This window comes from Haliotis cracherodii, unplaced genomic scaffold (genome assembly GCF_022045235.1).
Source record: "Haliotis cracherodii isolate W230 unplaced genomic scaffold, xgHalCrac1.p SCAF_15, whole genome shotgun sequence".
Lineage (NCBI taxonomy): Eukaryota > Metazoa > Mollusca > Gastropoda > Lepetellida > Haliotidae > Haliotis > Haliotis cracherodii.
Window position 1 is genome coordinate 30,677,081 of NW_027266270.1, and position 15,086 is coordinate 30,692,166.

Here is a 15,086-nt window from a genome sequence, read left to right on the forward strand (position 1 = left end):
AATATTAAAGTATGAGATTAAAGCTTACTTGTGACTGTTGATCATGAACATACCAATACTAATATCTCAGGGCCATTTCATGACGTTCAGCTGGTGTCAAAATCAAGATTACCTCCCTTACTGAATTTGATAAACAATGTCTTTACTCAGTAAATGAGCGCAGTAGTATTCAGGCTGGAACTAGTTCAAACCGCAAGTTCCGTTTGTTAGCACTGTCTCCCTCTCATTTTTTGCCGAAAACTTTAACACAAATGTCATGCACTTCGGGGTCTAAATAAAACTGAACTTACAACATATCATGCATTTTGATAACCATTAGACCAAACATGACTTGTTTTTAACAAAACTGGCCACAAACCAAAAGTCGTGTGGCCATTTTGACTGTTTAGTATGACCATTTTGACTAGGGTTTCTGTGACCATATTCACGTGTGGCCGTTTTGATCTGGTCCAGTCCCATACTGCGTCTCGCCATGCGCTCAGACACCGGTGATAGACCCTGTTTAAAGTCCAGGTGTACACGGGCGGAGATATAGTTATTTTATGTGCGCATCAGAGGTTGCAGCCGAGAATATTCCAATTGCACATTTTGGTTTTGATCCATGGAGGTTGTCTACTTTTGATGAATCTCCAAGAAACTATGGAGGCTGAGGGGGGCCATCGCTATAAAAAAAATGGATCGCAAAATGAACAAGGAATTTCAATAACGCTTCATAAAGTTTTAACACGTCATTTTAAGAAGAATTTTCAAAATGAAGATGTACTTATTTCATATAATGTAAATACAAAAATGAGGTGCCAGGATCAATATTGTTAAGAATGGAATTTGAACATGTTGTCAAAGGACCTGAAATGCACATGGTATTTCAGCACAAAACGTCCCTATGCGATGAAATAATGTTATGTAGCTAACTAGTCTAGATTTTAAGCCTTTTATGTTTCAAGAATGAATCTCTTGTCCCAGACATAGTGACAATAAGTTACTATTTATCTTTTTTTGAGATTTCCAAAACGGTTGGGGTGCACTTTTTTACTGAAGTTACTTGTTCAGATTTGTACAACTATGACCTGTCTACATATTTACTAGATAAATGTACTGTAAAGGATGACAATGTTTCAAACGCTTTGTACCCAAGTGATATCCGGCTTCATCTGACCTCAGTGACGTATTATGGAGATGATAACTACTTATTGGTCAGTTAACGATTGTAATGGCGTCATATGACAATTAAGTAGGTGACGTCAGATCTCAGCGAGAGACAAGTAAGCCGTCTTACAGAAATGTATTGCGAGTTCAGTATTGTATCTTCAACTTTATGTGAAACACCAATTTCACTCTTGACATACCTCGTACCTCGTTGGTTATTTCAATCCATTATTTTCAGTACTTTTCAGTTACACCAGTAACATTTTGTGTGTTTGTATGAAGGAATATATATCAAGTAATATACCAACATACATGCAGATATTAAAGGAATACATATCAAGTTCAAATAACAAAAGATGTTTAGGTATTAACGTAATAAATATCATATAGCAATAACAACTAGTGTGTAGGTCTTACAGGAATAAATATCAAGTTAAATAACAACATGTGTGCAGATATTAAGGGACTAAATATCAAGTAAAAAAACAAAAGAAGTGTATTAAAAGTATAAATATCACGACCAAAGAACTAGAAGTGTGTAGGTTTACTAAGGGGGAATAAACATCCGTGGAGTAAAGTCAACATAGAAACTTTGCAGATTTTAATACTTTAAGGGAATCTTAATCACAAATGCGTGACGAATACGAAATTTAAAATCGGAAATAGCGTATAAAGTGGACACGCAAAATCGTCCCCCAAACTGAAAGTTCCATCAGTAAGGGGATTCCTTTTTTTACGCTATTTTCGTACAAATTAACCCGAGCGTGATGATGGGTAAGACAATAGTTAATAGAGGGGGCATCTCAAATAAGACAAGTAATTGGTGAATATCTCAAAATATAACAACACAACACTTGTGAAAAATGTAAATTACATCCTTGAATTTTGCAAAATGGGTGAAGGCATTTCATCGTTTCATTCACCTGATACGAATATTGACCATTGTCATTCTTGCGCAATTCACCTGACTAAACATATTTGCATGACACTACACTTCTGTCACGTGGTGTTTGCCCACAGCGCAACATAAACCTACGTAGGTAGTGGTTTTGGAACAAGAGTGAGTATGGTTTTACGCCGCTTTTAGCAATATTCCAGTAATATCACGGCGGCGGACACTAGAAATGGGCTTCACTCATTGTACCCATGTCGGGAATCGAACCCGGGTGTTCGGCGTGACAAGCGAACGCTTTAACCACTAGGCTACCCGACCACCCCGTTGGAACAAGAAGGTCATTAGCAGTGATTTAACAGAGGTGAGTGCTCTTGTTGAGTGTATGTCACAGGACAGAGAGTTCAACGTCATTATAGCATTGTAGCCGAATGATGTGTGTCTGAAAAACTTTTCAGAGTAATACTCGGGACCGTTTGATAGCAGGTGGCTGTGATAATCTTAATTTCGATTCTTCCTCGAATGGGCGGCTGGTGCATGGGTTTCGGTCAAAATGCCCAATACAGACACAAGGAGTATATTTTACACATTTCTCTCTATCCATGTTTCCCAGGTGTTGTCAGGGTCGATGTCAACGGATCGTGATCGTTCAAAATATAACTGGCAGATGTTGGTCGTGTTCTGGTAGCTGATTGATCTGCAACTGATCCTGCCTTGACAACTCATGATGCAATTAAACCTAGAGTTGGACGTCAGTGAAGACAGCATTAGGCGTGTACTCCAACCATTAGGCACCACCCGCTCAAAGTAGTTCCCAGGTTTGCCATCTACATAAAGCATGCCAATGTTAACACAAATTTAATTAAAAAAAAAATGTTATTAAGTTTTATTAAGTGTAGTTTGCAACATCAGGTTGAAGTCACACTAATGTTGGACCGTTAACTCTGCTGTCTGCATTCAATGAGAACCATAATATTGATATACCCGTGTTGAGGTTTCAAGATATATTCTGAAGCATAATAATACACTATTGTTCATAAATATATAGTTTGTTCGATTTTAAAAAATGCAAAAAAAATTCTCGGCTGTAATCATTGCTGACATCAAGAAATAATCGCAAAATAACTTGAAATATTTCTGGCCATTTCAACCTAAGAAGAAAACTGCAACACGTTTACTTGTGCATAATTCATTAATCGTTTACAAAATATGGTGACAGTGACTCGCTTCGGTACTCAATACAACTCTTAGGACTCAACTAAAGACTAAAAAATCCAACTCTTTACTGATGGAAATATCTTCAACACAACTATCTTTCAGTACACATCTATGTCCCAGAGATGTTATTTCTATCTACTTACCAAATTCCCAGTCAAATACGTGATTATAAGTGGATCCGACGGCCAAATATTGGACATCGAAGTCCCTTTGCTCGTCGGTAAAGATGAACATTTGTTCTCCAACATATTCCCCGTGACCGACGCTAAGCAATCTACCGGTCCAATTGATCCACATTGGTCTCATATCATTGCAGTCCAAGAACGGGTACCATGGTGAATATGTGGTTGAGCAGCCACTGCACGGTGCCATCAAACATTTATGATTTGCCCATCCACCAAGCAAAACAAAGCCGGACTTGGCAGTGGAAATGTCAGGACCGTCAAAGAGATTTATCCTCCCATCCGTGCACCCCTTTACCCGGAAGAGAATCGATGAGATATTCTTGACGTCAACGCCGTAGTCATGTGTGTTGTACATGGTACGGTTTCCAGTTGTAATGACGTTGATGTTAGTGGAGGAACCACAGACTAGTAAGTAGAAGCCTGTAAAACAAATTTAAGTTATCTGACTTATCGTTTTTAATAGGTTTGGGCGAATTACCGTGCGACCAAGGTACCTATTGCTGAGATAAGTCCAGTTGGATGCAGGATTCATGAGACAAATCATCACCATGGCATACTATTTAAAGACAAAACATAAACGAAGTTCACGCCCGACATACTGTTCATGATGTGGGATTTTATAAATGTCATACCCAATTGTTCGTATACATGAAGAGTACTGTTCTGATAAGGTATCTTACTGAACTATCATTAGCTAAATATACCTCAAATGTTCAGAGAAGAAATGAAAAATGCCCTGTTTATCATATGATAAATTCGCAGTGTCCCCATCTAAAGGTTAGCCGATATTACAATCTGGGCATCTGTTTTGTTACACGTGTGACACGACGAGTGTAACATGTGTCTGATTTCTTTGGTGTACTACTTTAATCGTTATCATATTAATATCATGAAACCCTTCAGTAACACCATTCGATGTCTTTATTTGCATTAACGATTTAATAATATTACGAATTTTATGTACTTTTTTGTGTGTCTCAGTTTAGTGGCAATGTATAATAAACACAGTGTGCGTCATGCGACTCTTGCTAAAATGTTGTGACCAGAATTACAGCTTTCTAGGTCTTAGTAAACCTTTGAAACAATTAATTGTACACATGTGGAGGACGTTTACAAATTTGACGCATCAATGTCAAAAATGATGTCCGAAGTAATTCCTCATGTTGACTTGTACCATATGTTCCAGCGCTTCTCCGGGTGAACAATTGACATACCTTTGCATGTGTTTATGACGGGTGCACCCAGTGGGGCAGGATGCACTCAACTGTTCGCGAACACCTGGTATCATCACCATAGCTATGTGATAGTGATTCATAAACACATGTGCATGATATGGTAACGATAGTACAGTGGACTCTGCCTTCTTTGCTATGGAAAGGGGTTTGTCGCTGTTATTGAGCAGAGATTTTACTGCATATAAGTAAAGATAAACATTTTAGAAACAGTTTCACATTTCCGACGTCTTGGGATATCCCTGCAAATCCAAAACCGAAAGAGTCTGTTTTTGATATTTGTTGCCCAATATTCACACGCCCGTTTCCATGAACAAATCTTAATATTTGGTTACACTGATATGGTAGACAATTGTGTATATTTATAATTTTACACCAATAAGTAACAGCGCTGGTCCATAGGTACTGTAGTGCGAGTCTTCTTCGGCCGCCAAGAACCATACAATTTAAAGAGTTATGGGGCATTCCGAACACGTGTTTACAATTTCTTTACAGTATTTCACTCTCCATATTTGAGAATTGGAACAACCATACATTCCAAACCACCGTTGAATGGCGAAAAGGTTTATTTGGCATGTGATATCATACGTGAAAATGAGAGTATCTGATCCAAACTAAAACTTCAAAAAATCATGAACACAAATTTATTGTGCCAAAAAACCAACTCCCAGTATCATATGTGAGTGATTTGCTGTTTAGATTCTTTCAGATAGCCCGCTTTGATTAGCTATGCTTTATCTTACTGATATTGCATAATACCCACAGACGGCAAGTTTAATCAAAGATTTACACTAGGTGCAATGTAAAAGTAAACGTAAATAATGATTGTAGTTTTCTGACAGCTTAAAACATGTGTTTAGGTTTCTATGAAGGCTTTATAGGTCTTACATTTTAATTCCTGTTGGTCACCCTCCCACCACGGCCGATGCAGTTCAATAACTCTTAGTGGATATTTGTAGATAATGATACGCATAATCCGTATGTGTATAAGGAATAAAGTTCCCTGGTTTCTATTAATTCATACTCTTTCCCGGTCTGTGATTCACTATAATCCAAGTTATACTTTGCCCATTTATTCCTATTTTCTCGGGGCGGTCGGGTAGCCTAGTGGTTAAAGCGTTCGCTCGTCACGCCGAAGACCCGGGTTCGATTCCCGACATGGGTATAATGTGTGAAGCCCATTTCTGGTGTCCCCCGCCGTGATATTGCTGGAATATTGTTAAAAGCGGCGTAAACAATACTCACTCACTCACTCCTATTTTCTCTAATAATATTATCATGCATGTATGTGAAAACCCTTGATATATTGATAATATACTGGTAAATGATTGGATTCAGTAGGGAAGACACAAGAAAACGTGTGATCGAAGGAAATAGAGCTGTTTAAGCGGTAATAAAGTGAACCATACTCCCAGCTGTTACGTGTTTTGCACGAATCATATACTCTTAAAAAAGGGGACACTCGCAAATAACTTAACATGTCAAGAAGTGTAGGATATATTAGTTTCTAGAAATAATTGTCAGATATTAATGAACGAATTGGAAACACATTACAACCGGTAGTGAAGTATGACAGTAGATGTTATGACCGCCAACGATCTTGAAAGACGATTGGGTTTAAATGGGAAATGTCAAAATTGACGATTTTGGATCGCTAGTGCTTAATACCGCCACGATTTGTCAAACATTCATTCACTCGACGGGGCATGAGTGTGAGTCTCCCAATGGCGACTTGGGGTGAATCTGACCTACTCCTCTTGTAGCGCCTGGCCAAATTCAGCCAACGTGGTCGGTAGCCTATGACGTTGACACACGTCTCTCTGTCATGTACCAGACGTATTCAATGAGGGAAAGGTCTGGGTTCATCGCTGGTCATGGCATTTTATTGATGTTGTGCTGTTGTAGGTGGCCACTGACGATTCATGCACGATAAGGACGTGAGTTGTCGTCCTGAAAGACAAAACGTCAATCCACACGCCAAACGACGTCAGTATGTTGTCCCGATAGTACTGTCCAGTGACAATTCCTTGCACAATATGGAATGGTCTTCTGTCAGTCATTGTGATGCCACCCAACTCATAACTTATTTACCGCCAAATCTGTTAGGGTGACATTGGTTTCACCTTTTTTTTCGACGTCGCCAGACAATAAAGTGCAATGTGAATCAGGACTCACCTGAAAACCAGGGACTATCGTGTCCAGTGACGATTACCCACGTTTCGATGTTGTGCACGCGATTAACGTCTGTTGGCAACATGACGATTTGTATGAGGCGGCACAACACTTATCCTTAGAGCATAGAGATGAGCTGCATGTAGACGATTCCTAATCATCTGACACGTAACTCGTACTCCGGTAGCCTAAGACAGCAAATTGTTTCGCCATTAAAGCTCGATTTTGGTTTCGGGTCAGTCGATCCTGCACTCTTGTACTCTGAATGGAGTGGATCGTCAACATGCTTGGTTTGTTCGTACCTGTTCCATAGCCTGCTAATCACAGACTGTGAAACAGTACACGTATTGGCCACTGCACGCTGACTCCTGCCAGATTTCAGGATCACCCGCAGACGCCCATCGCGTTGTAGACGCCGCATCGAAAAAATCATGCACAATATAATGAATTAGAACAAGTAAATCACACCTGTATGATAAGCAGAATCAATACGATTGATAGAAATAATGGTCCACATAGATTAATGTCAAAGTCAGGAATGACACCCGACGTACGTGTGGGGCGCTACTGCATGAGGCACGTGAAAACTATAGGATGTATTCTGCTCTTAAGTTTTACAGAATATAGACCTTCTTGCACAGGATGTTTGTCGTTAATACATGGTATTTGTTCTAATACTTGGTATTATAATATATATTTCACGAGCCCCTAATTGTTTTGGTGAGTATGTATAAGGGAAACAAAGCGAGCTGTTTCACACACAGTGTTTACAAAATGGCGGTCATCGTGAGTACAGATCAAAAGAGGTAACTCCCAACTCGTTTGGCTGAGCAGCCCGCTAGCAAGTATTTTCTGTTCTCGCAACACTGGCCATTATATGTGAAGTAAGTAAACTGGCCATGTATATAATCATGCAGTCTACTATTTGAACACATGAATCCCGAATGTACAGCATATTTCAACAAGCTCAATCCTATCATTCTAATTAGCAACACTGTCCCTGCTGTGTCTCGGCGTTTCGAAGTTGTCACACCGGTAGTCATCGATATCTCGATATCTGCAATATCTTTTTCGAGCAATATTCCAGCAGTTGTTGAAGTTGAACAATTGTCTTGCCGTTGCATGTGTTTGTGATGGTGCCACTGATGGGACGGGATACGCTCACCTTGCCGCGAACACCTAAACGTCTGAGACCTGCATCTCTTCGGGCTTTTCTCCCACATGAAGCTGACATGCCTTGATATAACTGGGATACTGTTAAAAGCGACGTTAAACCCAACTCACTCACTCCTTGCTCAAAATAATTACATTTATACAAGAATTGATACCCCAGAAATTATCGGATTTAACTGAACTTCGTCACAGTGTCCCCTTTGCCAATAGCTGTAAATTACTCAAGCGTAACCGATCATCGTGAACATGCAACCTTATGCAGATTACAATATGGTGGTAACAAAACAGAGATACCATAGATGTTACAAATTATTACTTAGACATTGCAAATGCATGTACTTCGTTTGTTGGCCTAGATTGCAAACAATCGCCAGCAGTTGGAGGAAAGGTGTAAATCTTGCTGAGGAACCGTAAGTCCCGAATGTCCCTAGTATTGTGATCTACCTTTTGTTGCTGGCGATCTACAGCCCGGTTTTATATTAATATACTGTCTAATAAGAGTTATACCATGTTAAGTAAAAGCGGCGTTAAAACCAAATCACTCATTCACTATAACATGTTATTGCTCCTATAATATTTTTTAAACACAATCTGTAAGAATCTAGTTATTGTAAATTTATTTATTATTAATGTATAACTTCTCATCACAATATGGCTGAAATATTCCCAATGTGACCTAACATTTTAACTCACTCACTTCTGTTGTTAGAGCAATGTATTGTAGGCTGGAATACAGAAACATATTAAATAGTCAAAACTCAAAACTTTATTCTTTTCTTCTAAACATGAAACGTTTCATGAAAATATCTCGAATGATCTTAGTGTTCTACCATGGATACGGAATTTGCGTATGGTCAAAGCCAGGTTGAAGATCCCCATATCCACAGTGGCAAAGGATGCCATTATCATGTACTCTATGTTCACATGTATTTACCTGTAACAATGTTGATGCTGAATCTCATCTTCATATTCACATCAAGGAAATGATCAAATCCACTGTTTTAATACACACTTGTATGCTGCGCCTCCCGTCGAGAAATGTCTGGAACTTAAATAGTAATGTTAACAAATAGAACTAGTACACGTACAAGTATTGCCAATGAGCTTTCTGTGGGCGAGTTTCCGCGGAGAATACCAAACACTTGATCAATCGCTCTCTTTTCTGTGAGACGTGTTTTAATCATGTTATATATCGACCACAGTTGTAATTAGTATTCCCGGTCTTAGGCTATAATAGGGATAGCTTCAGTGTTTGGCGCAGTATTAAGAACTTCCGCATCGTTCCCAATCCCAAGGTTATATTGGTGCATGTTCAATCAGAGACGTGCAATCCTTGTCCAATCTATTTAAACTAGTCGATGTTGTAAATGACAGCCAGAAAACCCTTTTCATGGCCACAAGAAAAGCAGAGTCAATTGTGCGATTCCGACTGTGTCATGAGATTGTGACGGGCAGGATACGATCACCGTTTGTCGTGATCATAATGTGGTCGGAATCGTACACTCGGCATTTCTTATGAAAAAGGAAAGGGTTTTGTCGCTTATAATTACAGTCGTCACTGGTTTGACCCGTATGAAGCCGTTCTATGCTGATGTTCTGATTGCATGGGACGAAATCACGTGCGGCAGGCGACGTATTTTCACTGAGCACGGGATGCCACGTCTCAACCATTGTTTCTAATCCACACATTCGCTGTCAAGGAAAAATATTGCTTTTTGGATTTGTTTTATTGATTCGGGTATTGTTACTGATTCAGATATTTGTGTGAGTTTATCCCTGGCTTCCAGTCACTCTCAGCTATAATAGAGATACTAAACGACAACCGACATGATATCTCTGTGTCAGCGATAACGACTGCATACTGTATTATCATTCAGTCTCTACCAAATGACTGCTTACCAATTTTGTAAAGTAAAACGATAAATCGTGACTATGGACAATGTAGTAGTGCTTTTATTTCATCAGATTATGTAAGTATTCATCTAAAAAACATACATTTATATTAAGTTATCATCTTTATTCGTAAAGGAATTAGTTGGTGAACCAACAGCCCTTTCCTTCTGGGATAAGTTTACTCTTGATATCAGTTGGACTAAAGTATGGAAAAGTGTTCTCTTGAAAAACAAACCCTCTGGGCAAATTGATTTTGATTTCAGATTCACAATAATATCGTCACTTATGGAAAACGATTTTTATACGCATCCGAGAGTACAGTATGGACACTGGTTTTAACTTAGAGTAAATCCCACAGAATAACAACATGTATGCAGCGATCAGTTAATATAGCAGGGCACCAAAAAACTTTCCTTTCCCTGTAATAGTTTGGGTGCTTGTAAATCGATCGTCATTTGAGTATTCTAAATATTTTTGCTGAGACTGTATTATCGTAAACTATACACTTCAATGAAGAAATAACGCTTGCATGTCAAATTGTTTAAAAACAAGAAAATACCAAGAACATCACAAGAAGGATGACTAAGTTATTATCTAAACTGAATAAATTTTAAAACCGACCCGTTATGTGAAAATACTTGCGAAAAGTCGTACCATTATATACTTGAATGTTTGTGTTTCAATAAACAAAGAAAATAGGTGTTCACGTCTATTCACGATATTGTTGATCGTACATATCTTCCTTTGACTTTCGCCCACCTTTTTCAGTCTGTTTCTTTGTATGTTTCATGCAATTGTATAGCGTAGACACCTATGGAGAGGGATGTTCTAAGCTGTAAGAACTTGTCCCTAAATCAAATCAATTTCACTTGCGTGAATAAAATTTATTAAAACTAAATCATAAGAAGGTGACCCCATTATATTTTTCTGATAGTTTCATTACCTTGTTTAACGTCACACTGTACTTTTCAAGATAAGGTGTAGAAATGTTCTCCGAATAAATGATATATTCTAAGGCAAGGACTAATTTATGCCGGTGCCACCGGTGGGGAGGCGTACGCGCACCTTTTCGCGAACACCTGGTTTCAGCACTATTTGATTGTGATTCATAAACACCTGCTCATGATTTTACCCGAATCTTATAATGTGCTCTTATGAATTTGGAATGAGTTGTGTCGCTTGTAGTTACATAAATAATAACATCACTTACACGTATGCGTTTGTGACAGCAGTACCTGAGACCTTGGTTTAAGTGTTTTCTCACTACAAATCTGTTATTAGATAGTTTAGATCAAATTAATGTGGCGTAAGAGACGCAAGGGGTGCAATACATCCCATTGTTGAAAGTACTAGCTGCGGGCTCCGCATTATCACGAGCCATGTGCTGCAGAGGGCAGAGACAGCACGGGTATTTGATTTTGCAGGATGTTTGTTATAGGACATATGATTGTGAAGAGCATTTCAAGGCCCTGTGTGCCGGCGACTAGTGGTGACGTTTATGGCTAGGTCAAAATGGAGTGTATGCAAATCCCAAGCTTTCCTGATTAGTTAATGCAATAGTTTGTACTCTTGGGACATTTTCAATAGACAAATATTCAGGAAGAAAAACAAAAAATGTCCTTCCCAGACGGGGAATCGAACCCCGGCCGTGGCGGTGAGAGCGCCAAATCCTAACCACTAGACCACCTGGGAATGTGCTCTTTGAGAGTGAAGGGGGAGTACTGTCGGACTTGCCCTTGTGCACCTTTTACTATCTTAACCTTGGTGTAAGTATTTTCTCACTACAAAATCTGTTATTAGATAGTTTAGATCAAATTAATGTGGCGTAAGAGACGCAAGGGGTGCAATACATCCCATTGTTGAAAGTACTAGCTGCGGGCTCCGCATTATCACCAGACACGTGCTGCACGTGCGAAACTGACAAGGCACCGATCGAGCCTACTTCTACAGAGAGCAGAGACAGCACGGGTATTTGATTTTGCACGATGTTTGTTATAGGACATATGATTGTGAAGAGCATTTCAAGGCCCTGTGTGCCGGCGACTAGTGGTGACGTTTATGGTTAGGTCAAAATGGAGTGTATGCAAATCCCAAGCTTTCCTGATTAGTTAATGCAATAGTTTGTACTCTTGGGACATTTTCAATAGACAAATATTCAGGAAGAAAAACAAAAAATGTCCTTCCCAGACGGGGAATCGAACCCCGGCCGTGGCGGTGAGAGCGCCAAATCCTAACCACTAGACCACCTGGGAATGTGCTCTTTGAGAGTGAATGCATGGGGAGTACTGTAGGACTTGCCCTTGTGCACCTTTTACTATCTTAACCTTGGTTTAAGTGTTTTCTCACTACAAATCTGTTATTAGATAGTTTAGATCAAATTAATGTGGCGTAAGAGACGCAAGGGGTGCAATACATCCCATTGTTGAAAGTACTAGCTGCGGGCTCCGCATTATCACGAGCCACGTGCTGCAGAGGGCAGAGACAGCACGGGTATTTGATTTTGCACGATGTTTGTTATAGGACATATGATTGTGAAGAGCATTTCAAGGCCCTGTGTGCCGGCGACTAGTGGTGACGTTTATGGCTAGGTCAAAATGGAGTGTATGCAAATCCAAAGCTTTCCTGATTAGTTAATGCAATAGTTTGTACTCTTGGGACATTTTCAATAGACAAATATTCAGGAAGAAAAACAAAAAATGTCCTTCCCAGACGGGGAATCGAACCCCGGCCGTGGCGGTGAGAGCGCCAAATCCTAACCACTAGACCACCTGGGAATGTGCTCTTTGAGAGTGAATGCATGGGGAGTACTGTCGGAATTGCCCTTGTGCACCTTTTACTATCTTAACCTTGGTTTAAGTGTTTTCTCACTACAAATCTGTTATTAGATAGTTTAGATCAAATTAATGTGGCGTAAGAGACGCAAGGGGTGCAATACATCCCATTGTTGAAAGTACTAGCTGCGGGCTCCGCATTATCACCAGACACGTGCTGCACGTGCGAAACTGACAAGGCACCGATCGAGCCTACTTCTACAGAGGGCAGAGACAGCACGGGTATTTGATTTTGCACGATGTTTGTTATAGGACATATGATTGTGAAGAGCATTTCAAGGCCCTGTGTGCCGGCGACTAGTGGTGACGTTTATGGTTAGGTCAAAATGGAGTGTATGCAAATCCCAAGCTTTCCTGATTAGTTAATGCAATAGTTTGTACTCTTGGGACATTTTCAATAGACAAATATTCAGGAAGAAAAACAAAAAATGTCCTTCCCAAACGGGGAATCGAAGCCCGGCCGTGGCGGTGAGAGCGCCAAATCCTAACCACTAGACCACCTGGGAATGTGCTCTTTGAGAGTGAATGCATGGGGAGTACTGTCGGACTTGCCCTTGTGCACCTTTTACTATCTTAACCTTGGTTTAAGTGTTTTCTCACTACAAATCTGTTATTAGATAGTTTAGATCAAATTAATGTGGCGTAAGAGACGCAAGGGGTGCAATACATCCCATTGTTGAAAGTACTAGCTGCGGGCTCCGCATTATCACGAGCCATGTGCTGCAGAGGGCAGAGACAGCACGGGTATTTGATTTTGCACGATGTTTGTTATAGGACATATGATTGTGAAGAGCATTTCAAGGCCCTGTGTGCCGGCGACTAGTGGTGACGTTTATGGTTAGGTCAAAATGGAGTGTATGCAAATCCCAAGCTTTCCTGATTAGTTAATGCAATAGTTTGTACTCTTGGGACATTTTCAATAGACAAATATTCAGGAAGAAAAACAAAAAATGTCCTTCCCAGACGGGGAATCGAACCCCGGCCGTGGCGGTGAGAGCGCCAAATCCTAACCACTAGACCACCTGGGAATGTGCTCTTTGAGAGTGAATGCATGGGGAGTACTGTCGGACTTGCCCTTGTGCACCTTTTACGATCTTAACCTTGGTGTAAGTATTTTCTCACTACAAAATCTGTTATTAGATAGTTTAGATCAAATTAATGTGGCGTAAGAGACGCAAGGGGTGCAATACATCCCATTGTTGAAAGTACTAGCTGCGGGCTCCGCATTATCGCCAGACACGTGCTGCACGTGCGAAACTGACAAGGCACCGATCGAGCCTACTTCTACAGAGGGCAGAGACAGCACGGGTATTTGATTTTGCACGATGTTTGTTATAGGACATATGATTGTGAAGAGCATTTCAAGGTTCTGTGTGCCGGCGACTAGTGGTGACGTTTATTGTTAGGTCATAATGGAGTGTATGCAAATCCCAAGCTTTCCTGATTAGTTAATGCAATAGTTTGTACTCTTGGGACATTTTCAATAGACAAATATTCAGGAAGAAAAACAAAAAATGTCCTTACCAGACGGGGAATCGAACCCCCGCCGTGGCGGTGAGAGCGCCAAATCCTAACCACTAGACCACCTGGGAATGTGCTCTTTGAGAGTGAATGCATGGGGAGTACTGTCGGACTTGCCCTTGTGCACCTTTTACTATCTTAACCTTGGTGTAAGTATTTTCTCACTACAAAATCTGTTATTAGATAGTTTAGATCAAATTAATGTGGCGTAAGAGACGCAAGGGGTGCAATACATCCCATTGTTGAAAGTACTAGCTGCGGGCTCCGCATTATCACCAGACACGTGCTGCACGTGCGAAACTGACAAGGCACCGATCGAGCCTACTTCTACAGAGGGCAGAGACAGCACGGGTATTTGATTTTGCACGATGTTTGTTATAGGACATATGATTGTGAAGAGCATTTCAAGGCCCTGTGTGCCGGCGACTAGTGGTGACGTTTATGGTTAGGTCAAAATGGAGTGTATGCAAATCCCAAGCTTTCCTGATTAGTTAATGCAATAGTTTGTACTCTTGGGACATTTTCAATAGACAAATATTCAGGAAGAAAAACAAAAAATGTCCTTCCCAGACGGGGAATCGAACCCCGGCCGTGGCGGTGAGAGCGCCAAATCCTAACCACTAGACCACCTGGGAATGTGCTCTTTGAGAGTGAATGCATGGGGAGTACTGTAGGACTTGCCCTTGTGCACCTTTTACTATCTTAACCTTGGTTTAAGTGTTTTCTCACTACAAATCTGTTATTAGATAGTTTAGATCAAATTAATGTGGCGTAAGAGACGCAAGGGGTGCAATACATCCCATTGTTGAAAGTACTAGCTGCG

At 40.3% G+C, this 15,086-nt stretch overlaps 1 protein-coding gene and 6 non-coding genes across 7 annotated transcripts; all 7 read right to left on the reverse strand.

Moving 5' to 3' along the window:
- Positions 1-2,620: 2,620 nt before the first annotated feature.
- LOC139462040 (uncharacterized) lies at positions 2,621-9,033 on the reverse strand. Its single transcript, XM_071243541.1, has 3 exons — positions 8,953-9,033; positions 3,400-3,861; positions 2,621-2,865 (listed from the first exon to the last, which is right to left on the reverse strand). Exons 1-3 carry the CDS (start codon positions 8,984-8,986, stop codon positions 2,621-2,623), a joined length of 741 nt encoding a protein of 246 aa, XP_071099642.1. The 5' UTR covers positions 8,987-9,033.
- Positions 9,034-11,531: 2,498 nt separating this feature from the next.
- Positions 11,532-11,603, reverse strand: Trnae-cuc (transfer RNA glutamic acid (anticodon CUC)). The gene has a single exon. It is a non-coding gene; the product is annotated as a tRNA-Glu (tRNA).
- Positions 11,604-12,091: 488 nt separating this feature from the next.
- Positions 12,092-12,163, reverse strand: Trnae-cuc (transfer RNA glutamic acid (anticodon CUC)). Its single transcript has one exon. It is a non-coding gene; the product is annotated as a tRNA-Glu (tRNA).
- A 450-nt stretch (positions 12,164-12,613) lies between these two features.
- Trnae-cuc (transfer RNA glutamic acid (anticodon CUC)) lies at positions 12,614-12,685 on the reverse strand. The gene has a single exon. It is a non-coding gene; the product is annotated as a tRNA-Glu (tRNA).
- Positions 12,686-13,176: 491 nt separating this feature from the next.
- Positions 13,177-13,248, reverse strand: Trnae-cuc (transfer RNA glutamic acid (anticodon CUC)). Its single transcript has one exon. It is a non-coding gene; the product is annotated as a tRNA-Glu (tRNA).
- A 450-nt stretch (positions 13,249-13,698) lies between these two features.
- Positions 13,699-13,770, reverse strand: Trnae-cuc (transfer RNA glutamic acid (anticodon CUC)). Its single transcript has one exon. It is a non-coding gene; the product is annotated as a tRNA-Glu (tRNA).
- A 1,056-nt stretch (positions 13,771-14,826) lies between these two features.
- Positions 14,827-14,898, reverse strand: Trnae-cuc (transfer RNA glutamic acid (anticodon CUC)). Its single transcript has one exon. It is a non-coding gene; the product is annotated as a tRNA-Glu (tRNA).
- Positions 14,899-15,086: the final 188 nt, after the last annotated feature.